Here is a 26,150-nt window from a genome sequence, read left to right on the forward strand (position 1 = left end):
GAGGGAGACCAATTAGAAGGCAAAAGGGAGGGAGGCAGGCCTCATTCCCACTCCTTGTGTACTTTACATTTCCTTTTCAGACAAGAAAATGCACTGTACTGCACCTGCACTGCACTCTCCAGATCAGAGGCCTGTGTAAACACACCCACCCCAAAGACAAAATTGAGTAGCTTCAGGACTAGAGGCCCTCTGGAGATAAAAGCATGTGCTTCACGCTCAGGAGATGGAGACATAGCCCGTGGGCAGAGCAGGCTAGGGCAGGGAGCTTCTCCACGTAACACTCAAGGGGCGGCGGGGGTGGACCTTCCCCCAGTCCAGGCCTGAGCACTAGCAGCTTCCGCTATGGAGAGTGTTTTCTCAACTGAACTCCAAGTCTTGTCCCACCACCCCCAACACCCTTGCCTCCCTCAAAGGGGGACCAAATACAAGGACTTAGCCCTTGTGTTCCTAAATTGGGGCTCACCCCTGCCCACCTGGGAATCTCTGGTCTTTCTGTCCATCTCCTGGTGCCAGCCCCTTCCCTACCTAACCTCATACGTACTGACCATCTGCCTCTGTATTTGCTCACTGTTCCTGGCTCTGCCTTCTGCCCGTTCCTGGCTCTCTGCTGGGTGCTGCCCTCTCCTCAGCACCTAATGAGATCCCCAACTCCCCTGTCCCCTGTCTGAGCCTGAAGCTCCCCCTCCTGCCTCTAATCCTTTCTAGGTCCTGTTGTCTGTTCCACTGACTTTAACTGTTTTACTTCTCATTCTGTGGGTCTTTCATTGCCACAACTAGATTACACATTCCTCTGTTGATTTATATATCAATATAAAGTTATTTATATACCTTTCCCTATCCCTCCTCACCTGTTCCCAGCACCCAGCACAGTAGATAGCATTTGATTGATCCCTCTTCTACTGGTTAAAAAGTTTTAAATGTACCAGACCAGAGACATCAGATAGAATCTGGGGATAGTATTCGGGAAATTTTCTTTTCAGAATCACAAATGATCTTAAAGAAGAGGACAAATCCTATCAGTTATCTAAATGTTTTCAAGTATCTAGATGTTTGGCCTTAAGTACATAAAAGACCTGAGTGATGATGTCATTCAGATTTCCTCTGGATCCTTTGCATCACGTAGACATGGGGAGTGGCCCCCTTAGGAGAAAGCATGTTGAAGCACCCTGTTCCTCCACTCACAGATTGTCCTGCCTAGAGCCAGTCTCATGGCTCCTGGTACCTCTGCTGCCCTGCTAGAAAACAGAAATTATGACACTGCCCCTCTGAAGCTGTGAGACCAAGTGATGAGTGAGAACAACGAAAATAGTAAGAGTGGGAAGACTCCACAGCTCCACAGACAAATCTGAGCATGGCAGTTGTTATTCACAAGGAGAAAGGCAACACATGCCTTTAGTAGGTAAATTGTCTTTTTAAAAAGTTGTGTGCAGGGTCGCCTGGGGGGCTCAGTCAGTTGGGCATCCGACTTTGGCTCAGGTCATGATCTCACAGTTTCTGAGTTTGAGCCCCGCGTTGGGCTCTGTGTTGATGGCTCAGAGCCTGGAGCCTGCCTTGGATTCTGGGTCTTCCTCTCTCTCTGCCCCTCCCCTGCCAGTGCTCTGTCTCTCGAAAATAAATAAATGTAAAAAAAATCTTTTTTTAAAGTTGTGTGCAAAGTGTACCTCAAAGCCACACTACCAGGGGTGCCTGGGTGGCTTAGTCCATTGGGCATCCGACTCCTGATTTCTGCTCAGGTCATGATCTCACGGTTTGAGTTTGCTTGGGATTCTCTCTCTTCCTTCCTCTCTCTCTGCGCCTCTCCCACTCATGCTCTCTCTCTCAAAATAAATAAATAAACATTTTTTTGGAAAGATCATAGGGGTGCCTGGGTGGCTTAGTTAAGCATCTGACTTCAGCTCAGGTCATGATCTCATGGTTTGTAGGTTCAAGCCCTACATCAGGCTTTCTGCTGTCAGCACCGAGCCCACTTTGGATGGGAGCTCTCTGTCCCTCCCCCGCTCACTGACTCTCTTTCTCAAAAAGAAATAAACATCTTTAATTAATTAATTTTTTAAAAGACCATAACAAGTGTTGGTAAGGATATAGAGCAATTGGAACCTTCATATACTTCTTATTGGAATGTAAGTTGACACAGCCACTTTGGAAATAGTTACTAGTTCCTCAGAAGATTAGACATAGATAGAGTTGCCTTATAATCCAGTAGTTCTCCTATCTCCTAGGCATGTACCCAAGAGAAATGAAAACAGATAACCACACAAAAACTTGTACATGAATGTTCATAGCAGCATTTCTCCTAATAGCCAAAAGCCAAAACCAAATGTTCATTAACTGATAATAGATACATTCTAAGTGGTATACCCATACAATGGAATATTATTTGGCAATAAGGAAGTACTGATACATGCTACAATATGATGAACCTTGAAACATTGTACTAGGCAAGGAAACTAGTCTCAAAAGATCACATATTGCATGATTCCATTCACATAAAATGCCCAGAATAAGCAAATCTACAGAGAAACAAGGTAGATTCATGGTTGCCTAGAGCTGGGAAGGTTGGGGGAATCTGGGAGTAACTGCTGAAGAGTATGGAGTTTCTTTTGGGGATGATAAAAATATATATTTTTTTAGTTTATTTTTATTTATTTTGAGAGACAGCAAGCAGGGGAGGGACAGAGAGAGAGGGAAAGACAATCTCAAGCAGGCTCCACACTGTCAGCACAGAGCCTGACTCAGGGCTCAGACTCACAAACCATGAGATCATGACCTGAGCTGAAGTTGGACGCTCAACCAAGTAAGCAACCGAGGCACCCCAATGATTCAATTCTATATATTACATTACTCAGTGCTTATCAAAATGGACTCTTTCTTGATCCCCTTTATCTGGCTTCACCATCTACCTCCCTTCAGGCAACCACCAGTTTGTTCTCTGTATTTAAGAGTCTGCTTTTTCCAACCGACACATGACAAAATGCTCAACATCACTCATCGTCAGGGAAATACAAATCAAAACCACAGTGAGATACCACCTCACACCTGTCAGAATGGCTAACATTAACATAGACAACAACAGATGTTTATGAGGATGCAGAGAAAGAGGATCTCTTTTGCACTGCTGGTGGGAATGCAAACTGATGCAACCACTCTGGGAAACAGTATGGAGGTTCCTCAAAAAATTAAAAATAGAACTACCCTACGACCCAGCAATTGCACTACTAGGTATTTATCCAAGGGATACAGGTATGCTGTTTGGAAGGGGCACATGCACCCCAATGTTTATAGCAGCACTACCGCCAATAGCCAAAGTATGGAAAGAGCCCAAATGTCCATCAGTGGATGAATGGGTAAAGAAGATGTAGTATATATACACAATGGAGTACTACTTGGCAATCAAAAAAATAAAATAAAATCTGGCCATTTGCAACTATGTGGATGGAACTAGGGGGTATTATGCTAAGTGAAATTAGTCTGTCAGAGAAAGACAAATATCATGTGACTTCACTCATGAGGACTGTAAGACACAGAACAGATTAACACAAGGGAAGGGAAGCAAAAATAATATAAAGACAGGGAGAGGGACAAAACATAAGAGACCCTTAAATATGGAGAACAAACAGAGGGTACTGGAGGGGTTGTGGGAGGGGGGATGGTCTAAATGGGTAAGGGGCATTAAGGAATCTACTGAAATCATTGTTGCACTATATGTTAACTAACTTGGATGTAAAATTTTAAAAATAATAAAATAATAAAAACTAAAGTAGTTTAAAAAGTCTGCTTTTTGTCTCTCTTTTTGTTAATTTGTTTCTTAACTTCTACATATGAGTGAAATCATACAGTATAAGTCATTAACTAGTTTTTAACATTTTATTGTGGAAATAGTCTAATACAGATGGTCTCCAACTTATGATGGTTCAATTTAGGATTTTTCTACTTTACAATGGTGCAAAAGTGATACACCTTCAGTAGCAACTGCACTTTAAATTTTGAATTTGGATCTTCCCTGTGCCAGCAATAGGCAGTAAGATCCTCTGTCATGGGAGTGCCTGAGTGGCTCAGTCAGTTAATTGTCCGTCCAACTTTGGCTCAGGTCATGATCTCACGGTTGGTGAGTTTAAACCCTGCATCGGGCTGTCTGCTGTCAGCCAGGAGCCTGCTTCAGCTCCTGTGTCTCCCTCTCTCTCTACCTCTCCCCAGCTCATGCTCTCTCTCTCCCTCAAAGATAAACATTAAAAAAGAAAAAAGATCCTCTTTCATAATACTGGGCAGCAGCAGGGTGCCTCAGCTCCCAGTCAGCTACATGAGCCCAGGTAAACAACCAATAAATACACTGACCACCATTTGTACCATACAACCACTGTTAGGTGTTCCCTGGTGGTCTAGTGGTTAGGATTTGGCACTATCTCCCACACAACCACTGTTTTTCACTTTCAGTACAATATTCAATAAATTACATGAGGGGCACCTGGGGGATTCAGTCAGTTAAGTGTCCAACTCTTGGTTTCAGCTCAGGTCATGATCTCACGGTTCATGAGTTTGAGCCCTTCATCGGGCTCCATGCTGGCAGCACAAGCCTGCTTGGGATTCTCTGTCTCTCCCTCTCTCTCTGCCCCTCTCCCTCATGCACACATGCATTCTCTCTTAAAGTAAATAAACTTAGTTCGTTCTTTGAATTTTGACAAACGTGTAGGCCTGTATGACTTGAAGCCATTGTTTTAATATTTTAAAAAATATTTTTAATTGTTCAGAGACCTTCAAAATAACGTGGGTCTCAAACTCATGACCCTGAAATGAAGAACTTCATATTCTACCAACTAAGCCAGTCAGGCGCCCCTCCTAAACTTGTGTTTTAATGCATCTTTCATAATTAACACATCAGAGACTTTGCTCTACCAAAATCTATATTTTCAGAATAGAGTACCTACAATTGTAATAATCTGTGGGATAAGTCAATGAGTGAAAATTTTTTCACTTTTTTTTTATTGTGGTAGTAGTATACATAACAAAATTTACCATCTTAACCATTTTTAAGTGTACTATTCAGTTGTTACTGATGCATTCACATTGTTGTGCAACCATTACCACCGTCCATCCCTATAACTCTTTTCATCTTGTAAAACTGAAACCCTGTACTCATTAAACACCAACTCCCATTCCCTCCTCCCCCCAGCACCTGGCAACCACTATTCTATTTTCTGACTAAGTACCTCATTTAAGTGGAATCACATAGTAGTTGTCTTTCTGTGACTGGCTTATTTCACTTACCCTAATGTCCTCAAGGTTCATCCATATTGTAGCATATGTCAGAATTTCCCCTGTTTTTAAAGTTGAATAATATTCCATTGTGTGTGTATATGCACACCACATTTTGCTTATCCATTCTCTTGTCAATGGACATTTATCTTCCACATTTTAGCAATTAAGAATGCTGCTGTACACATAGGTGTACAAATAATCTCTTTAAGACCCTGCCTTCAGTGCTTTGGGATATATACCCAGAAATGGAATTGTTGGATCATATGGTAATTCTATTTTTAATATTTTGAGGAACGGCCATACTGTTTTCTATAGAGGCTGTACCATTTACATTCCCACCGAAAGCACACTAGGGTTCCAATTTATCCACATCCTCACCAACACTTGTTTTTTTGTTTTGTTTTTTTTTTCTAGTAGCCATCCTAATGGGTATGAAGTGGTATTTCATTGTAGTTTTGATTTGCATTTCCCTAATTATCCATGGTGTTGAGCATTTTTTTCGTGAGCTTATTGGCCATTTGTATATCTTCTTTGGAAAAAATGTCTATTCAACTCCTTTGACCGCTTTTTGAATTGTGTTGATTTTTGTTGTTGTTGAGTTTTAGGAGATCTGTATATATTCTAGATATTGATCCTTTATCAGTTAGATGATTTGCAAATATTTTCTCCCCTTCTGTGCATTGCCTTTTTTCTCTGTTTATATCAAGTGTCTCTTGATGTACAAATATTTTTTAATTTTCATGAAGTCAAATTTGCCTGTTTTTTTTTTGTTGTTGTTGTTACCCCTGCCTTTGGTGTTGTCAGTGAATGAAATTTTAAACCAGTTATTTTGTGGTATATTCAGTATTGTTGTAGATTTTCTTTTTTTCAAAAATAAGCAAACCAAGATTTCTTTTTCATGTGGAAAAAACAATGGGATAGAAAACACTATCACCTTCCTAAAGAAATGCTACCCAGGTTGTACTAATTGATGAGAATTTCTTTGCCTTTTGTCCAGTGCAGTCACTACAACAGGCTCTGTGATCATAATAAATTTTTATGCATTTGTAAGAAAAATACAATAACATAGTTTACTAATGACCTGTTTTAGTCAGAAGCACTTCCTTTTTAAAAGTATAAATGTATAGGGGCACCTGGGTGGCTCAGTTGGTTAAGCTTCTGACTTCAGCTCAGGTCATGGTCTCACGGTTTGTGGGTTCAAGCCCCATATCGGGCTCTGTGCTGACAGCTCAGAGCCCGGAGCCTGCTTTGGATTCTGTGTCTTCCTCTCTCTCTGCCCCTCCTTTGCTCACATGGTGTCTGTCTCTCTCTCTCAAAAATAAATAAACATTAAAAATATGTATATATAAATATATAATAGAAGTTATATGAAAAAGGAGATCCTTAAATGGAAAGTTCACTCTGAATTTGTATTTAAAATTTTTTTTTTCAACGTTTATTTATTTTTGGGACAGAGAGACAGAGCATGAACGGGGGAGGGGCAGAGAGAGAGGGAGACACAGAATCGGAAACAGGCTCCAGGCTCTGAGCCATCAGCCCAGAGCCCAACGCGGGGCTCGAACTCACAGACCGCGAGATCGTGACCTGGCTGAAGTCGGACGCTTAACCGACTGCGCCACCCAGCCGCCCCTGAATTTGTATTTTAAACCAAACCTCAAAATTCTCAAAAAATTTTTCATGTACCTAGTGATATCAAGGCCCAAAGTTTGTTTCACTCCATGCCTGTGGCATCATTTTACAAATGAGATAAAATGGAAATCATATGGACAGATTCAGAAAAGATAGAATTCACTAGTGTTTTTGAATATGTGGCATGGCAGTGTGCCTTTTGTACAATTAAATAATGAAATATTGCACATTTTTCAAAATCACAAAGGTTATATGTCTCCCTGGAATCTAGAAAGTATTTCTTTCTATTTCTTTATTTCTATTTCTTCGTATTTCTTAATTACCAAATGTGGGTTCGGCAGCACAGCTTTCTCACGGCTCCTGTTGCATCAAGGGTCATCTTTGTGATTTCCTCTGAAAACGACTATACATTAACATACAAGGTTTGAGTGGGGGATGGAAAAGGGAAAGGTGTTAATTCAGATGTTATGAAACTGTGATAATGCCATTATTTAAGGCACTTATTTGGGTATGTTTATACTTTGTAGTTTTATAAATAAACCCAAGGGGCTCCTCCTGGTTGTCACAATCCTCCTTGAATCTCGTATCCTGTCTGTCTCTTCCTATCCGACAGTAGAATTGATGCCGCTCTAATCCCTGGAAGTTTGGAACTAATGAACTGACTGCTGAGCTGCCGCCACGGAGCTTGGTCCCAAACTATACTGTACTTCACACTCGATTTATTCTCCAGATGGCGAGACTGTGCCGCCCTGCCGCGAGGGACCACCTCTTCCACTGGAGTGTAAAAGTGGACGGATGTTGTTTTCTTTGCAGATTTGATCATTCTGAGCTAGAAACTTGCGAGGATGATTAGTTATTAGCTTTAATGGGTGCCAATTGAACCAACTGCACGCATATTTTCTCCTTTAATTTTGGAGTCTGCAGGTCTTGGCGATGGTTGATTTATCCGCTTTCTTACGTCACTGGAGCGTGTCTCTTCCCCAGGTGATAAGAACCGAGTCTCTGAAATCATAGCACGCCTTGGTTCCTGGCCCAGACAGAGTCACATAATACGGTGGCTTATGTATAAGGACAAGTTTATTAGCCACTGGTCCACTGCACTGAGCAGCCCATGGCACGAAATATCGATTGAATGTGGGAAGTTTGGTGACACCACTTTTTATTTAGAACAGGGGCCGATGAAAATTCTGATCTGTGCCTACTTTCTTTGTGACCTCTGTGGAGTCCACCTCTGGAATCACATACTACAGAACACACTATGGTAATTAGTCTCTGCAAAGATCTGATGTAACTGTTGATAAAGGCTTTAATTCCATTCCTTATTCTGGTTTTTTTTCCTCCAGGTTTTCAGATTTTAGAGGAACAAGTTCATCCTACATTAAGAAAAATCATATCAAGGCCATTCCGTAGGGTTAACACTACTGCATTTAGAATGCAGTTCCTTCTCAACCTCATTTTGAACAACCCATTTTGCTACCAGAATGTAAGACACCCTTCCCCGCAAAAAAAAAAGGTATTTTTTGAGTGGCCTCTTTTTGCTTTAATTTCCTCTTCCTTCTTTTTTGCCAGGGAACATTACCTCCCAATCATGTCAGCAAATCACCTTCTGAGAAGGTGGTGTCTGCCAGGCCGTATCTTACTAATCCCCCGAATGAGATGGAAATTGGAAGGATGGTCAGGGCCAAAGAGCAGGCAAAGAAAAAGAGAACCAAAGTGTGAGGGGAGCGAGGTGATGCAAAGGAGAGAGCTGTAACAGAAAGAGATTGGTATCAAGGGGAGAGAGAGAAGGAGGGAGAGAACAGAATGAACAAAATTTCTTTCTTTTCACAACTGGGTGGACTGTGGCTCTCTCTAACTGAGCACCCAGAACTAAACTTAATTGTTCTTAGAAACTGCCTTCCTCTCACCCAGCAGATGGCATGGGTGTGTTTGCTAGCACAGTAACATATTTCACCATTAAAGCACCAAAAAGAAAAAAAAAATCAACATACTTGTTGGTTGGTATAAATTCAGTGAGGTTGTTGGATATTTTGGGATACATAGCAGAGGGATGCACACTCAGTTTATGTAAATTACAACAAGCAACAGCCTGTTAATAAGGATGTTGTGTGGCAATATACCTCCAAAGCCATCATCTTTTTCTGGAAAGGTACAGAATGATGAAGTGGAAAGCGCTTGTCTTAATTCTGAGCCAAAAAAAAAAAAAGTCTAATAAAATGCTGACTATTCACTATTCATTATTATAATGTGAAAAGTACTAATCAGATTATGCCTAAAATTGGAATTAGGTATTTCATTTGCAGCCAATTTCACAAGGGTTGAATTTTACTAAGTAAACCAGAATGTGCTGAAACCATGGCAATCTGACTTTAGATAAAAATCACGAACAGGTTTAGCACACGAGCTTTGAACAGTCTCCTTCTAATCCAAATGAAACAACAAAACAGCTTAGAGGTCAGATTTTATTTGACACCTACATGAACAGTTTAGGAAGTTGATGTTGCCAGGCTTCCGTCACCTTGAGCACACATGCAGATTAAAGTAGAGAGTGTGGATGATGATTCAAGTAACTCACATTTTTAAATGCATTTCAGGCTAAATGATCTAGTTAGTTCCCTTCCATTTTCCATTCACTCGGTCCCAGTAGGCACTTTAGAAGCCCAACCTGCTATTGAAAGAAACCCTGGAAATTGAAATATTTACAAGCTGCAGCAATCCTGAGTTTGTAGCTGTTCAGGCTACATGGAGCATAACACATTTTAGGTTCTCTGAGGCCATGGATCTAAACACACACTGCCAAAGAGCTGAAGGCATTTCTCCCGACAGCTCAAGATGTCCTTAGAACCATGATGCTGAGCTCACTTCCGCTCTTCACCTGCAGCATTTTCCTGTTAAATGAACAGGACTTCCTATTTAATGAATGGAACAAGGCATGGGGGGGCAAGTGGATGAGTTTTATAGCTGTGGAACAGCCAAAGGCATGATGTGGAACCAGGCCACTGTTGGCTCCATCATCCCTCACTTTAGCTAGTGTGAGCTCTCTTGCTTTTGTCTAAGCTTGGCCTAATTATCAGCAGTCAGGGCTCTGTAAATCAGGGCTCCACAGAGCTGTCCTAAACTGGTCTCCGTACTCTGTTTCCAACTGACCTGACAACTCTAAGCCACTGTTTCCTCACACTGTTTAACTCAGACCACATTTGGAAGCCTTCCCTCCTCTTACTCGGTCGTAGACCTACATCCGTCTGCTTTAAATCTACTGTCCTGGCTTGTCTTGTTGATTAGACTTAGACCCAATATTGGCTCTAATAATTGTTTCTATTTTTTTTTTTTTGTCTCCACTTTGGTTTGCTATTTTCCCAGATAAGTATTGCTGTTCAAATGGCTGTATATTGTTAAGACTTTTTTTTTAACCACATTCATCAGCAGTGAGAAGCTTTAAAGTTTTATTAGTATCATAAAAACCCTTCCCAAATGAAACTACTTTTGATAAGTGTTCATTCTGACAATGAGAATTTGTTGAGGGCTGTTGGCAAGTTGGAGGAATTTGTTTTTGAAACTGAAATTGGCAGGAAGTAATGACCCCAAGTGCTTTCTTTCTCTTAACTCCAACCCCCAGCCCCTCAATGTGCTCCTTTCTCTCCCCACCCCTTCCCCACCTTCAACACCCGAACTCAAAGGCAATAAATAACATGTTTGGTTTCATACAGTTTTTCTAAGGACAATTCATACACCGAAACAGGCTTCAACCTTTCAGCTTTTCCTAACTATGGAGTATAGACTGTCAACTCAAAAAAATGTATTTGTCTTCCACTTCATGAGGGGATTTCTTGGTGATATTATTGCCTTACATCTGAATAAGCTGGAGCTTTTTTGTACTGTGGAATGTCATTTTCCTATAAGTGCCTTCTTAATTGAATGTCAAAATTCAACTCAGTTGCAAAAAATTTTTGAGTTAAAAACATGATGCATATGGAAAGAGGAAAACAAATCCTTATTTTTTCCCTAATGTGACTATGCCAACAGATGAGACTACAATTATCCAAATGTTATGTAGTTCCTTATATTTATTAAACGAGAAAATGCAGGTAGAAAACTGAACCATGCCTAAGCTTAGTAAATGCTCAATAAATGTTATGTATTAATTATTTCACCTTTCAAGTTGGGAAGAAATGCTAATGAGAAAGAGGACAGTATTATTTAGAAGTGCACCAAGAGCGCTTGGGTGGCTAGTCAGTTAAGCGTCCAACTTCAGCTCAGGTCATGATCTCACAGCTCATGGGTTCAAGCCCTGTGTCAAGCTTGCTGCTGTCAGTGCAGAGCCTGCTTTGGATCTTTTGTCCCCACACCTTTCTCTGCCCCTTTCCCGCTTGCACTCTCTCAAAAATAAATAAATCTTTAAAAAAAAAAAAAAGTGCACCAGTATGCATTACGGTGGCTGTCATCTCTGTTATAGTCATCTTGAATGAAGTCTGGAAATCAATCACTTGTCTGTCAGATCGGACAACTTGCTTCCAATACCATTTATGTGCTAGACAGGAAATGTGTAGATACAATCATGGTGCTCAGACTCTGAATCCATATAGCAGACTCACGGTCAGTAGGACTGTGTTTCCTCTCAGTGATAAATAAACTTAAGAGATACATTTTATCGACACTTACAGAATGAAGCTCGATCGAGAATAGTAAAAACTCTTGAAGACTTTGATCTGGGCCCAACTGAAAAGTGTGTAAGGGTCAACTCGGTGTCCAGCGGTCTGGCCGGAGAAGACCTGGAGATCCTCCTGCAATCCCGGGTCCTTCCTTCTAGCCTGATGCTGCCAAAGGTCGAAGGTCCTGAAGAAATCCAGTGGGTGAGTAGCTAATGCTTTGCTTTAATTAAAGACTCAGGAGCAGCTATGAAGGAGTAGCAGAAAGGAAGGATTTGGGTGCTGCAGATTTTGAAAACACATACACGGAACAGAGAAAAAGGGAGCTGAGGAAAAGAGGGGAGTGCAAGAGACTATTGCCTTCACACAAGGGGAGCCTGGCTTTACCCAGCGTGTTCAGAGGAACAACTCCGCTCTTGGGATGATGCTTCTGCACCCTACTCAGATTTGCGGGTTGGACAGGACAGCCTCCTCAGTCTTTGGAAACTAGCTTTTGCCTGAGAATTGGATCACACCTCACACCCTGCCAGGCCCTAACCTCCACCTGAAAGAGCAGGGAAATAAATGACTGTTACCCAGGTTCATTTGAAGTCTTCATACACAGCGAAAGCACATTAGCCACGAATGAAAAAATGACCCTAGAGAAGGAGAGGGAAAGGTCACTCCTGAGGGCAACTAGAGGAATAAACAGGAAGCTTTTAACTAGTGGTTTTAATTAGCACAGATATTATTTCCTGAACAGCTCTCCAGTTCGTCCTTTTTTAAATTGCTGACAGGTGTGTTTGTGTTTCACGACAGACTTTTCAGCCAATAAAAACCTGGCATGTCAAATTACTTGAGAAAACTTTGAAATGGGCCTAATTATACTATGATTGTTTTAATTGTTAAAGTAGGGGGAGGCTAGATTTTATTTAGGAGTTGCTATGATTTTGCAGATCTCTGCTGAATAAAATAACTGTCCATTGTGCCCCTCCAGGGCAGACAGGCTGTGACTCATCAGTGCTGGAAGCTTGGTAAGGGCATGTGGACAGTGGTGATTTTAAAGCCACATCTGGGATTATCTCTAAGGCTGTGGTTGCAAATACAGCAATACAATGAATAGTTGTAACACCTGAGGAAACCATTCCCTTTTCTAATGCACGTAGATGCCTTGGATCTATACTTTCCAATGCTATAGCTACCTGCCACGTGTGGCTACTGAGCGCTTGAAATGTGGCAAGTCCAAATTGAGATGTGCTATAAGTGTGAAATACACACGGGATTTTGAAGACTTAGGAGCCCTCTCCCCAAAAGACTGTAAATTATCTCAATAATTTTTATATTGATCACATGTTGAAATGACTATATGTCAGATTGATTGGGTAATAAACATTATTTTCTTTAAGATTTTTTTTGTTTTACTCCTGAAACCCATATTACATTATATGTTAACTAACTAGAATTTAAATAAAAATTTGAAAAGAAAAAGAAAAGCAGGCTACAAAAAAAAAAAGAATAAATAAAAATAAAGAATAAAGTTTTTTTTTTTTTTTAAGTATTCTCTACACCCATCATGGGGCTTGAACTCACAACCCTGAGATCAAGAGTTGCACGCTACACCAGACCAAGCCATCCAGGCGCCCCAGGTTGAATAGACATTAAAACCACATTCACCTGTTTCGTTTTACTCTTTTAATGTAGCTACTAGAAAATTTAGAATTACATATGTAGCTGCCATTCGGTTTCTGTTGGACAGCTCCGTGTTGGAGTCTTCTTGAAGACCCACGTTCAAGGACCCTTATTTACTGTCTAAGCTGGAGTTCTTCTCTCCAAGGTCACCCCTCAGAAGCTGGGAGATACTGGTTATAGTAGGTTACACTCTCTGAGGCCTCCTACCCCATTTGAACATGTCTTAAATGGATTGAAACAGAATCTGAAGCCACTGTTCCCTTTTGGTTTCATAGTTAATGCCTGTTTATCACCGTTATTACCCTTCATTTAAGAGACGAGGACCCACCCCAGCCTTCAGCTACAGCTCCTGTTCGCTGTTTTAAATCCTTGGATAGAAATAGGATTTCTAGTTAACAGAAGTCTTTTGGGCTGTTTATTTTTTCCTCTCCGTTTGTATTTATGTGAAGCATAAAACCCAGAGCCTGATGCACAACTGAAAGATGGGCTTCCTTGTTTTCTTTTGTGTGAGAATCTCTTGCTGGTCTTTTGTCGCTAGTGTGGGTTCTTGTTTGACTGGCACGGCTTATTGGACTATAACAAGCGTGACTCTGCCTCCTTTGTCGCGGGACAATTCTCCCACAAATCCCGAACAGTGTGCATTCTTCCAACACACTATTGGGTGTGCACTGGAATTGAAAGAATTGCTGAGCCCTGCTACTTCATCTCCTCCCCAATCTCTTTGTGATTTTTTCCCCTTCTTTTCCTCCACCCCCCTCCCCCTTCCCCTCCACCTCACTGAAATGAACACTTTACCAGGCCGGAAACATTTAATCGTCTCCTTTTGAAAAAATTAATTGAAACTTCTCCACTAGTTACCTTTTGTGTCAGTACTTAATGCAATTTTTTAAGAAAGAAGGGGAGGAGGAGAAGGAGAATGGGCTAGAATATTTAATGTTCAAATGCCCCTATTGGCTTAAAAACAAAAAAGCATTAGAGATTTTTTTGTAAGAACAGGAAACATAAAGTATTTAACTAGTTTTAAACTTTATGATTTTCGTAGTTATAACTGTGATCACAAAGAATGGGGCAAGTAATGTTGCAAGTTTATTCTTCTTCTTCTTTTTTTTTTAATGAGGAAAAAAGTTCCTCCAGTGCATATATAACCCCAGAACCACTAATATTTCATTACCCATTTTCTAGCTTAAATGTGACATAAATTATGTTTTCTTTTCATTTACACGGAATATTATCCATTTTGTCTCCTTCAATTGTAGCCCTCTTTCTTGCTATTTTGGTTGAGTTATTCCTTCCCTTGAAAAGTTACTAAGGAGGTGACGATGATGGTGTCTGAGGAGGGGAGGAGCCGTGGAGCAACTGGGAATAATTCTTCATTACTGAAAGCTGTGATTTATTTTAGCCTAATTGTAAAGTTACTGCAAATTGCTCAAAAGCTTTTTAAAGATCCCAGTGATTAGATTTTTTAGAGGGGGGGGGGGTGCTGCACAAGCAAGGAGGGGGCAGCTAAAAGGGGAAATAACACCTCTAATCCTGCTTCTGGTAAATAGGCTGCCAGCTTTTAAAATGAGTTTCCTTTCTATTAGTCAGAATATTATGCTAAGCCTTAAGCATTAGTTTTTTTATGTTGCCATAGCAGCCCTATTCCTGCAGGGTGGTGACCTCCGATGATTACAGTACAAAGCTTATAGGGTCTTGAAACCCCCTTTGAAGATGAAAAGTCTTTGATGGTTTATATTTATGCAAATCTCTTAGATATGATTTACCCAACTGAGACTGAATGGAGAGATGATTAAAATTCCCTTTTCCTTTGATATCCATTAATGGCTGAATATTCCTTAAATTTAAAATGGATATATATGTTTTCATCTTTATTTACAAAAATATCTTTGTCATACCTGTGTGTTTTTTTTTTATCTCCCCACATCTTATTAGATCTAGATAGACATAATAGATTTACAATTTAGAGTGTGGTGGGTTTTTTTTTTTCCTTTTGAAAGGGTGGGGGGGTGGTGGTGGTGGAGATCTGTGCAAGAGCTTTTGTATGTTTCCAGATGATAGATTTTGGAATTTGGGCTACCCCACTGGCAGCACAGAGCTAGCTGTGAACTGGTCTCATGGAAAAAATTGGCGAGCTTTGGTCTTCAAAGAATTAAACTTCCTTTTTAAGGTCTTCCTAGGTAAGCTAAAAAATTATGAAGAAAAACCTTCTGAACAAAGGATAATGGTGCTATAATGAATAATGTGGGTGCCACGCAGAAGGCTGCTGAACAGTTACACTGATGTCAGTGCCTGGTCCAAAACAAAAACAGAAAGGCAGGTAGAGCAACACTTTGCTGTTTTGGGGGCCTACCATTTGCATTTAACGAAGTGAAGGCTAGAGGTCTTAAGCAAATATGTTTTTAAGAAAAGCATTTAAACTCCAGAATCTCTCTTTCCACTTCTAACTCCTAGGCCTCAAATTACTCCTTTAGGGGGGAAAAAAAATTAGAATGCTTGAAGTTTTACTATTCAGTTTGGTGGGAACTTTGTTACCTTTTTCCTTTGGTCTTTCCTCCTGTTTTTGTTTTGTTTTGTTTTGTTCCGTTTTAATTCTTTTTTTGTGTACGAAATAAGCTGGGATATTACTTCCTTAGGCCAAAGACTTGAATACTACTTTTGTGACTAACATTTTAGTGATTGTACATTTTTTTCCCCTACTAATCACCTATGACACTTTTGGTTTTAGTTTTCAGACAAATTTTCATTCTACTTAAAAGGCCGAAAACTTGAACAACCTATGAATTTAATCCCTTTTGTGGAAACTGCAATGGGTTTACTCAATTTTAAGGTAAGAAAACATAATGTGACTAATTAGTATTTTATTTACTACCTAAAGAGAACTTCTGTTCTCTTGACATCTACTTAAACTATTTTTCTAGAAATATTTTTAAAGCAAAGTAAACCTTGAGCACCATTTATTGCCTATAATAATCCAAAATCAGGCTGTGAGCATCTTAGAAGACAAAGAGATTGGTCAAGTAGCAAGGGAAAACTTCCCAGACCTAAATATTTAAATGAAATGTCTATATATTCTTATTTTAATTAAATAAACATATATAAACATATGCTTTGAATTACTATATTTATAGTTAAAATGTACATGAAAATGTATTTTGTTGCCCTTATGAATTAACTTTCAGTTGTTCTTTTGTATACAATTGCCTTCTACTGGGAAATTTTCTGGCCTCTTTGTAGCAATGTTAGCCATAATGTCTAGTATATAAGATTGCTATTTGTAGGTTAGTATACACCAGTAAGTTGTAGTATATTATTTCAGTTTGCCACATTAGAACATAAAGAATTTCCCAGTATACATTCAGGAAGATTAGCTGAGCCAGGGGTTTTCCAGCATTGTTTAAGCTGCCTTAAACAATTTGCCTTAACAATTTCATGGCTACCTTGTTTCCTCCCTTTTATCACTGATCATTTAAACCGTTTTCCAAAATATGCCTCCCATTTCACCTGACTTGTTAACATCAATGTAGCACCCTGTTTCAGAGGGCAGGAGGGAAGAAGTCCCTAAAAACAAAGAAAACAGATAGTTGAACTGCTTTAGATAATATGGGAGTAAACGCTCTGAGAGGAAACTTTGAGACCTACTGGACCTTGCAGGAGGGCCAGGGGGCACATGCTTGGGAGCCGCTTCCAGCCTCATGATCAGCGTGTTTACACCACTGACCACAGATTCTTCCAGCCTGCCCCACAGTTCTGAGATACAATCAAAGCATATCCCTTAGATGCAACTAGATTCATACAATGATTGAATTCTAAACTCTGTTGTACCATTATATGCCATAGTGTACTTAGAGCACTTACAGCCTCTGAAATTAATCAACAGTGTGCTCACCCCATTTTCATGTCTTCCCCACCCACATGCTGAATCTCCACCTTTGTTAATTCAGTTCCAGCTATGACAAATGTTATTAATCTTTATTTTCACATAGAAATATGGAAGTTGCTAATTAATACATCTTGGATGTCTTGTTGCATTTTTATTTTCCCCTCTGGAATTGTAGATTTTTGTATGTCTTTAGTCCTGAGGCCATTTACTAAGAAATCCTGATCCTAATGCAAATAATCCAGTGGATTTGATCTAAAAATTCTTGTTATGTTTTATGTTTATTGTTTGAGAGTCTCTTAAAGCAAGAATGAATTTTGGAAAAGCAGAAATAATTTATAGTACAATCAAAATGAGTTAATTCAAAGTTTCTCTAGAAATTAGATGAACTACGATTTGAATATTATATTAAAATACATTTATAACTATATTCCTACAGTCCATTAAGCAAAGCAAATCTATACAACATACTTATCTTGACAATATTAAATGCCTTTGAAAAGAAGTGAATTTGGACTACATTTTTAGGGCTGCTAGTTTGCTTTCAGCCAAACTGTGTGAAGAGTTGGATCTTTCTGTCACTTAAATACATCAGGCTGCTTCTCTCCAAACTGTTCACTTCTGTGAGATTTGGTTCTGTTCTTTTCCTTCACAGACCGTGTGTGAAGAAGCACTAAAGACCGGACCTCAAGTGGGTCTTTTTCTAGATGCTGTAGTTTTTGGAGGAGAAGACTTTCGAGCCAGCATAGGTATCACATTTCTCTCTCTCTCTTTTTCAGTCTCTATGTGTGCATGCATGTGTGCGTGCATGTGTGTGTGCGTGCGTGTGTGTGTGTATGGATGGATGTATTTTTTCTTTGCCCCTTCATGAATGGACATTTACATGACAATATATATTTACCAACCATGACAATGGTTGTTCAGCTGAATGGGCAATACTTTCTGATAATTTAGGGCCCCTCATAGCTGTCCTGCTTCCAGAACACTACATTATTACTTCTGTTCATGTATGAAATAATAAAAAGCCTGTTGCAACCTCAGATGTGGTTCAGGAACATATGACATCTACTTTGTACATAATAATATATGAACAACCTCTCCATTGCTTAAATATTTTATTTTCACATCAGTATGAGGGCTGTCTAGGCTTCTAACACAAATTTAAAGCAATTTCACATTTGCTTTAATGAATCATTTTCTACACGAAATGTAGTATGCAAATATTATTTAAAATAGATCCTAAATTCCTCCTAAAGTATATTTCGGAACTCTTCTTATTAAACATTTATTGAGATAGCATGCTAGTTTCCACTGATCTTCCCCATCCGTTGGGTAGTATGCCTCTGGTCTGGGTACAGGGATAACTAGAGACTGTGGACATACCTAGAAAAGAGGCCAAAGCCACAAAGCATTTGCAGAACCACAGTTCCAGTGGCCTCAATACTGGCGCTTTCCCTGAGCAGTGTCACGGTCCAAATAGAAACAGTGATACTCCATACACACCCGCTCCTAGGGTGAAAGAAAAGGAACTTATTTTAATACCAGCCTTTCCAGGAGACTTTTGTGTTTCCGACAGTTCAGCGGACACTTTCTGCCTCTTTCAAAATGAGTGCCCTTCCGTTTCCCCAAGTTCTTCGTCCAAACCCTGAAGCTGCTCTATTTGGCTCAGAACCTTAGTTATGGCAGGGCACTGCAACCACAGCACGCAAATTTCTGTGCTCGGTGAGAGAAGTTAACCATTTCCTTGCACAGCCACTCGGCCACCTTTTGTGGTGCTGTCTTTGGATTGATACTTTCCAAGCAATGGCAAGAAGGAAAAAATATACCAGAAGTAATTTGGGACCCATCATTTGTGATTCTATCTCCTGAGATACAGGAGGGGCCTTTTCTTACTCCACACACAAGTAATTACACTGAACGATGCCTTCCAAGAGAAATAGACACATATGAAATTTAATTCTGCATCCACATATCCCTTTTTTCGTCTATACTAGAATCATAGTTTTGCTGGGGAGCAATTCCCAGGATGACATAGATGCCTTTACAAAGGGAGTTTCTACAATAGATGGCTGGGTTTGGTTTCCAGAGTTAATGTCTCCCTTTGCTGTCAACATCCCATTTCAGGTGCAACAAGTGGTAAAGAAGCCCAAGATATTCTGTACGCCCGACAAAAGATTATTGTCATAGCGAAGGCCTTCGGTCTGCAGGCCATAGATCTGGTGTACATCGACTTTCGAGACGGAGAGGGGCTCCTCAGGCAGTCCAGGGAAGGAGCCGCAATGGGGTTTACCGGTATGACTCTTGATGACATCTTAGAAGCAGTATCTAAATTCGCAAACACTCCATAAAGGTAGAACTATAACCAGAAAGTCGTGTTTCTGTTGCAGCCACATGTCTCTTATACTTATTCTATCTGGCGTGTGAACAAACCATCTAGGGCAAGAACCTGCTATATAAGTGGTCATGGTTTCCTTTGGCTCCGCAAGTCAAAAAACAAAGCACTCGTTTTATTTTCTCTTTACATTAGTTACCACTTTTTCTCTTAAGTATTTTGTTTTTGCTGACCCTCAGGGAGGGATGAAGCTATTACAGAAGTGTTTTTGAGGGAATTGCCATAAGAACTTGGGTTGATGGATAGAAGAAAATTTTCCTCCAACGTTCAAAATATTAATTCATTTCTGAAAAACAACAGTGATATCTTCTTTGATTTTTTTTTTTTTTTACTTTTATATTCTCCTGCCACTTCAAGCCCCTTCCTTCTGTCCCACCTCCCAGTACATGTCTCTGCACCTGACGACACCTACAGGCATTGGCTGGCACTCAGATCAGTGGGTCCCCTGCAATCCCATCCTGGAGCGCAGGCAGATATCTCTTGATTGCTATGTCCGATCACTCAGATCCCCAGGAGTCTGGAGAGCAACCGAAAATTGTGTTTTTGCAATAGAAATCCATTTTTTTCAAAACCACAGTAGGATTCTACACACAAACACATGTCTGCAGTTGTGTTCACTCACACACACACACACACGCAACTGCAGATAAGAAACACCATAAGCTCTTTTATTCTTATTTCTTCTGCTGCTGCAAGTTATAAGACTATCATGATCTGAAATGAACCCAGATAAGAAGGAAAAGAGACAAACATCCTTACTATCCCTTTTGTAAATATTTTTGAAATCCAGCCAGTTAGGGATTATGGAGATAAATATTTCATACAGTGACCTTCAATGTAAAAGATCTCTTAATAGATGGTGGTTTAACCCCAAATAAAATTAAACAACTTAAGAACAATGTTAATGTTACATTAGAATTAAATGAAGCTCTGACATTTGTTTTTGTTTTTAACATGAAGAGTCAAAATGTGATTCCACCACCAAATTTGTTTAATAAACGAATGTGATCTCTTCTAGAGAAATAGTTTCCAATCATCTGAACTATTAATAAATGAATTCTCCCTACCTTTAATAGTGACTAAGAAAGAAAGAGTCCCTCTACCCCAGCCCTGAGGTTGTCCTTGTCTCTGTGGTGTGTTACACCTGCCTCTTTCCAATGACCAGTTAGGAATAGCCCAAATGGAAAAGTTGGAGAAACGCTCCATGAAATCTATCTAATAGACCTCGATGTTGTTGGTCTAAAATGTGTAGCACTGGCTGCCAAGCAGCCAGATGTTGCTGTGAAATGGGCACTAATTCAATAAAAAAAATTTTTTTTGAAAACACTGAATTGATGCTGGCCTGTGTCACCATCATTCCGTATAACCTGGGTGTCCTCAGCTACCTCTGGGGTAAATGTTTGCTCCAGAACTTGTAAAGGAGTTTGAGAATTTCTCCAAGAAACAGGACTGAATTAAATTGGTCCCTAATTCAATCGCAGAAGACAAGTTACTTCAAATCAGATTTAAATTTCTAGACTGTGCCCAACTCAGCGTGAGGAGCTTACGGGCTTGGCACTATTGTTTCTCAACAACAGGGAGTATTAAATCACACACACACACAAATGGAAGCAGGGGGAGAATGGGGAGGCACAGAGGGTACAGTGCCCATTATATATGCAAGTGAACAAGTCAGTAAAGTGGGGAGCTACACTTCATAACCATTTTGCAATTTTTAGAAAGAAGGGCTTTGTTGTCCCAATTATATTTCTACATACCAATAAAAGGTAATTAGTCTGATTATAAGATATGAGATTACTTGTAGTATTTTTAAACAATAAGGGCTTTCTTTGAGTATTTTAGACCCAGTTCTGATCTGTTTGTCCTAATTATTTGTCATTTAATTGCCATAACTTGGGCTTTGCACAGGAAGGGAGGACAGTGAGGAAGGAAGGAGGGACAGAAGGAAGGGGAAATACTCTATCTGAAGCAAGTGGCTGAAAGTTTTCAAATCAAGTGGAAGTATTGTGATATCTGTAACGCTGATAAGGGACATTCTGTGCCATAAGGATTTTCTGTACTTTTCAAAATTATATATTATTTTTAATGAGTTGTATTTTTTTTAAGTTAGCCATGCAGGAAACAGTAGGTTATAGTTTCTTTTCTGCAGTCATTATTTCACTGGGCCACAGTCCATGCAGATTGATTTTAAATCAATGCATTGGCTCTATAAGTGGCTATTAACATTAGGAATTATTTTTATAAAAAGAAGCCAAAAATAAATCTTGGAATAAAGCTTCAACAGCTGACTTAGTCATCACAGGTATTCCAGTCCTGCATGCTGAGAAGAAAGATTATAAATATGAAGCACGGTAGGTTTTCTTCTTTTTTGCAGTCTTTTGTAGAAGACAAAAATGACACCATCATACAGTCACCTAAAAGACTTGACAGGTATTGATTTAAAGCACGATATATCAAGTGGTACTGTAAAAAGGATTTCATGGTCATAAATTTTAATGTCTTCCAATTTTGCACCCTCAGTAACTTGCCAATAACAGCTCTTCTGTATAAAATATTTGCTTCACTCCCACATGACATTAAAGTCTGATGTCCTGTTGTTGGGATATGTAAGAATCGACAAAAGATAACTTCATACATGGATGTTCATAAATTTCTGAAACTTAACACATATCTGAAAATTACCCTCATTACCTAAAAGATGGATACTTGCAAGCCATCCATGGTTTCAGAGTATTTCTAAATAGTTTGTTTTTCTCCTCAAGTCGTAGTGTCTGTACCAAGAAGTTCCCGTGAAATCTGGCTTTTAACACATCAGTATAAATTATGTACATAAATTATAAAATTCAGGACTAACAATTAGTACAAAATGACTACCAGAACTGATATCCTTTATTAATAATATTGTAACAACAATTAGATTACTTAAATATAATTGCAATACCTACTATTAAAAAAAGCTCTCATTTATCATCACTGGTATTATTTGTTCCCTGAAATTATTCCTCAGTTTTAGTATATATGCTGCTGAAGCGAGCACAATTCCTCAAATAATTTAAAGCAGCTTTATTTGTATAGGGTTTTAATGTTGTATTAGTGTGCTGACAGATAAGAATGAAATAACAATGTGAAAGGGTTCTAATTCTGCTACTGTAAGAAAAGATACTGTTACATTTATTCATTTAAACTCTTTTCCTTGAAACACTAAGAAATTTTTTTTTAACAAATATTGGGTTTTTTCCTATTCAATAGAATAGTGAGAGTAACAGGAATTGACCGTTTTTAAAAACATCAAGAGTATAATTTGTACTGCCTAAATGTTAAAACAACTATTTCAAAAGCAAAACAAATTGATATATGGACAAATAAATTTAGGAGAGCAAATTATCGTTAAGTGCACATTCATTTTTAAAGAACCAAATATGTCCATAACTTTATAATGTATGTAATAAAATATAACCTTGTCATTATTATATCATTAAATTATGTTGTATTTTATTAATGACCTGATTCAATTGCATACTTCCCTGATTGTTAAGTTGTTTCTTTTAATGACTTCATGATTTCATAGAACCCTGTGAGTCTTATGTTTGTGTAATGTTTTTACTTAAGATCCTTAAACTTAAGAAAGAAGCAGAAAGCTTTTTTAAAGCTATCACTACAGAGATAAGATTTCTTCTGGGGTATCTAAATATTGATAAGGAAATATTGAGTCTTCATTCTATTAAAAAATAAAAGGGAAAATCTGGTTATGTTTTTGGGTAGAGAAACTTTCTGTAACTTTTTTACTTAAACATTTTAAAACGGAGTAATCTAGAGACTAAACCACTGTTCAAATTTGCCTTCTGTGTCACTGTACTGAATAAAATATTTTCATTGACATCCAGTTTTCTGTTGGTGGTTAGAAATGGCACACTGTATTCATCTATAAGAAAGAAAATTAAATATGTTATTACAAGCCGCTATTTGACATCTGCTTCTGGTAAGCTTTATGAAAACCAACAGACTGCTCCTAAAAGAAATCATGGCAGGTGGGATAAATGATACAAAATAAGCAAAAGACAACTTGTAAAATTTGAAAGAGTTATATCATTTTTTTATACTTTAACTCAAAATAATCACTCTAATTTGCAGTTATTATCTTTTAAAGTTTCTGCCAAAGGATTAGCCAACGAGCTGCGAGTCTACCCACCTGTAACTAAAAATTAGAGATTATCTGCGCTAAGGTGGTATTTCTATAGGATAGGAAACACAATTATTCCCATTCTTCTAGGTTTCTTATGTGGTATTCTGGAAAAGCCTGCCAGATTGCAGTTCCTTTCTTTTTAAAAAGTTGTAAAATATTAGTTATTTTGCGTACAGTCTGTGAGGCATTAGGAGGCTTTCCTGGTTGAAACATTTTGTTTGAACATCTGTTTGTTGTTTTGTGTTTCCGGTGTTATTAATCTTCTTGTAGGTAAGCAGGTGATACACCCTAACCAAATTGCCGTGGTTCAGGAACAGTTTTCTCCTTCCCCTGAAAAGATTAAGTGGGCTGAAGAACTGATCGCTGCCTTTAAAGAACATCAACAATTAGGAAAGGTAAACGTTTTCTTAATACCTTGGGTGAAACTGGTGTTTAAAATACCGTGGGGAAAAATATAAAAAATATATTGTTTCATTTGTTTCAAAAACCGTTGCATTGAGAGGGGTAAGTTATGGGGGCAGGGGGACAGCATTCACCAGTGAGAAATTCACTTCAGGTAAATTGGCCCTTCCATGTTTCTGAATATTTCGCTAACTGGCCCTCAAGTCTCTCTATAGTTTATTCTGTTCATAAACTATATTGGCAGCCTTTGAGAAAATAGAAGTCTGTTTAGTTTTTCTCTACAGACTCAGATACAACCAACACTCATAGGAAAATAATTTTAGATCAAAGTGAGAGCAAGTTGTAATGAAATAAACACAGTTTGATCAAATGGTCCTTGTGGAGAGAAGAAATAAATTCCAAGTTATATTAATTTGGGGGCAAAAATGTACCAAAATCTCCTCCGGTTGAGTCATTTAAGAGTGGGAGGTTGTATATGTGTCTGTACCAATTTCTGGACCTGAGATTTGGATAGAATGGAGAGCAAATTAACGCTGGAGTACGGTTGTTCCTAATTTAGTGCATCATTGAGCCTCGCGTTTCCTGCTCTGTGGGTTTCTGCTATGTAAATATTGCAGTGGTGATGCGCAATCTGTCTCCACTTTGTGCCAGTAACACTTAAATTAGGTGTCGCCTGAAGGAAGATTTTATGCTACTCGCAGCATTGTCAGTTAATTATCTTAAAGGTTATTTGCAGTAATACCGTTTGACTCTTTTTAAGAGAATGGGGGGAAAGTTGCATTTATAAATGTATCCTAGAGGTAATATCTGAACTCGGCCTTGTTATTTACATAAGGAGTGGAGTTTTAATACCTACGATGCAAAAGTACTTAGGAGAGAAAGAATGTTGAAACATTACCAAGGTTCTAAATCTTAAACAGTCCCCTTTACAAAAAAAAAAAAAAAAAAAGACAAAACTGGCTCTGGGTGGTGAACTGGTGACATCAGTGTGAGAGGTACCACTTAACACTTTTCACTGGCAGTAAAAACACCTAAAAATCCCGGGACTTGGAAATGAGGGTAACAGTATTAAGTGGGTCACTCCCTCCGCTCATTATGGATACCTGTCTTCAGCTCTGACCTTGCACACACGTTCACCCTCACACACTCACAGGCTCATCTTTGCACAAACCTGCACTTAAAATCCAAAGGCAAAATATGTGATATTAGAAACATCCCATTTGGACTGACACCAATTTCAGGACAGTGTTCTTTGATTTCAAATCAGGAGTGGCTATTGGAAAAACACTGCAGTTTATAGAAAAATATTTTGAAGCTGACATTTGTGTTTTATGTTCATTTCTATATCTTGACTCCAAAACCCAGGTGCTCCATGAATACACATAAGTATTTACCTAAGAGAAGAGCCATGTACTTTTCCATTCATACATACCAATAACTCCATCCACTCCCCTCTCCTGCCTGTGCCTATGCACACATTCACTAAATGTTCTACACCTCTCTGTGTGTACCTTCTGCCAGCTAAGAATATGCATGTGATAAATACTTCTTACTGAAATAATAAACTGAGGCAAGATATGGGTCATCAAAATGGCAGACCAAGCAGAGTTCCAGTCTGGGTCAACACTGCCTCCGTTAATGGTCTACCCTGGTTTTCACATTGGATTACATCAAAGGATGCCTCTTGGTATTGTAAGCAGCTAGGAGTATGGGAGAGGTTACCCTAAATTTCGGTAGCCAGCAAACAAAATTCAAACTAGAAACATACTCTTTTGCTGGCATTTCAGTTCTTGAATGAAAGCAAAAACATTTTTCCATCATATCTTAAAAGTATTGTTCCCAAACAAAATTGTCCCAAAGTGTCCTTGCCTTTTGATGATGGCAACTTAAATGTTAAATTCTGAACTGGCTTTTTTTTTTTTTTTTTTAATAAGAAATGCTCTCTTGTTGGAGTATAAGCTTCCACAACAGTGTGACAGGACAGCTTTTCTGAACACAGAACCTCAGAAATTAGAGCAGAAGGGAGACTTACTATTAGGTCATTTCCTCTCTGCCCCATTGCTGTTTGTTTCCTACAGCAAATTCTCCTGGTGCTTTGTC

The 26,150-nt window shown here is 39.0% G+C and overlaps 1 protein-coding gene across 7 annotated transcripts in view; it reads left to right on the forward strand.

The window, feature by feature from the left end:
- The window catches only part of CLYBL (citramalyl-CoA lyase), a 264,850-nt gene that overhangs the window by 207,280 nt on the left and 31,420 nt on the right, over positions 1-26,150 (forward strand). For all 7 annotated transcript variants that reach the window (XM_047869176.1, XM_047869190.1, XM_047869183.1 and 4 more), the window contains exons 3-7: positions 11,544-11,732; positions 15,922-16,023; positions 17,729-17,822; positions 19,198-19,365; positions 23,919-24,043. In XM_047869176.1, the coding sequence (XP_047725132.1) occupies positions 11,544-11,732; positions 15,922-16,023; positions 17,729-17,822; positions 19,198-19,365; positions 23,919-24,043 (678 nt within the window). The remainder of the gene's footprint in view (positions 1-11,543; positions 11,733-15,921; positions 16,024-17,728; positions 17,823-19,197; positions 19,366-23,918; positions 24,044-26,150) is intronic.

The sequence above is a fragment of the Prionailurus viverrinus genome, chromosome A1 (assembly GCF_022837055.1).
Source record: "Prionailurus viverrinus isolate Anna chromosome A1, UM_Priviv_1.0, whole genome shotgun sequence".
Lineage (NCBI taxonomy): Eukaryota > Metazoa > Chordata > Mammalia > Carnivora > Felidae > Prionailurus > Prionailurus viverrinus.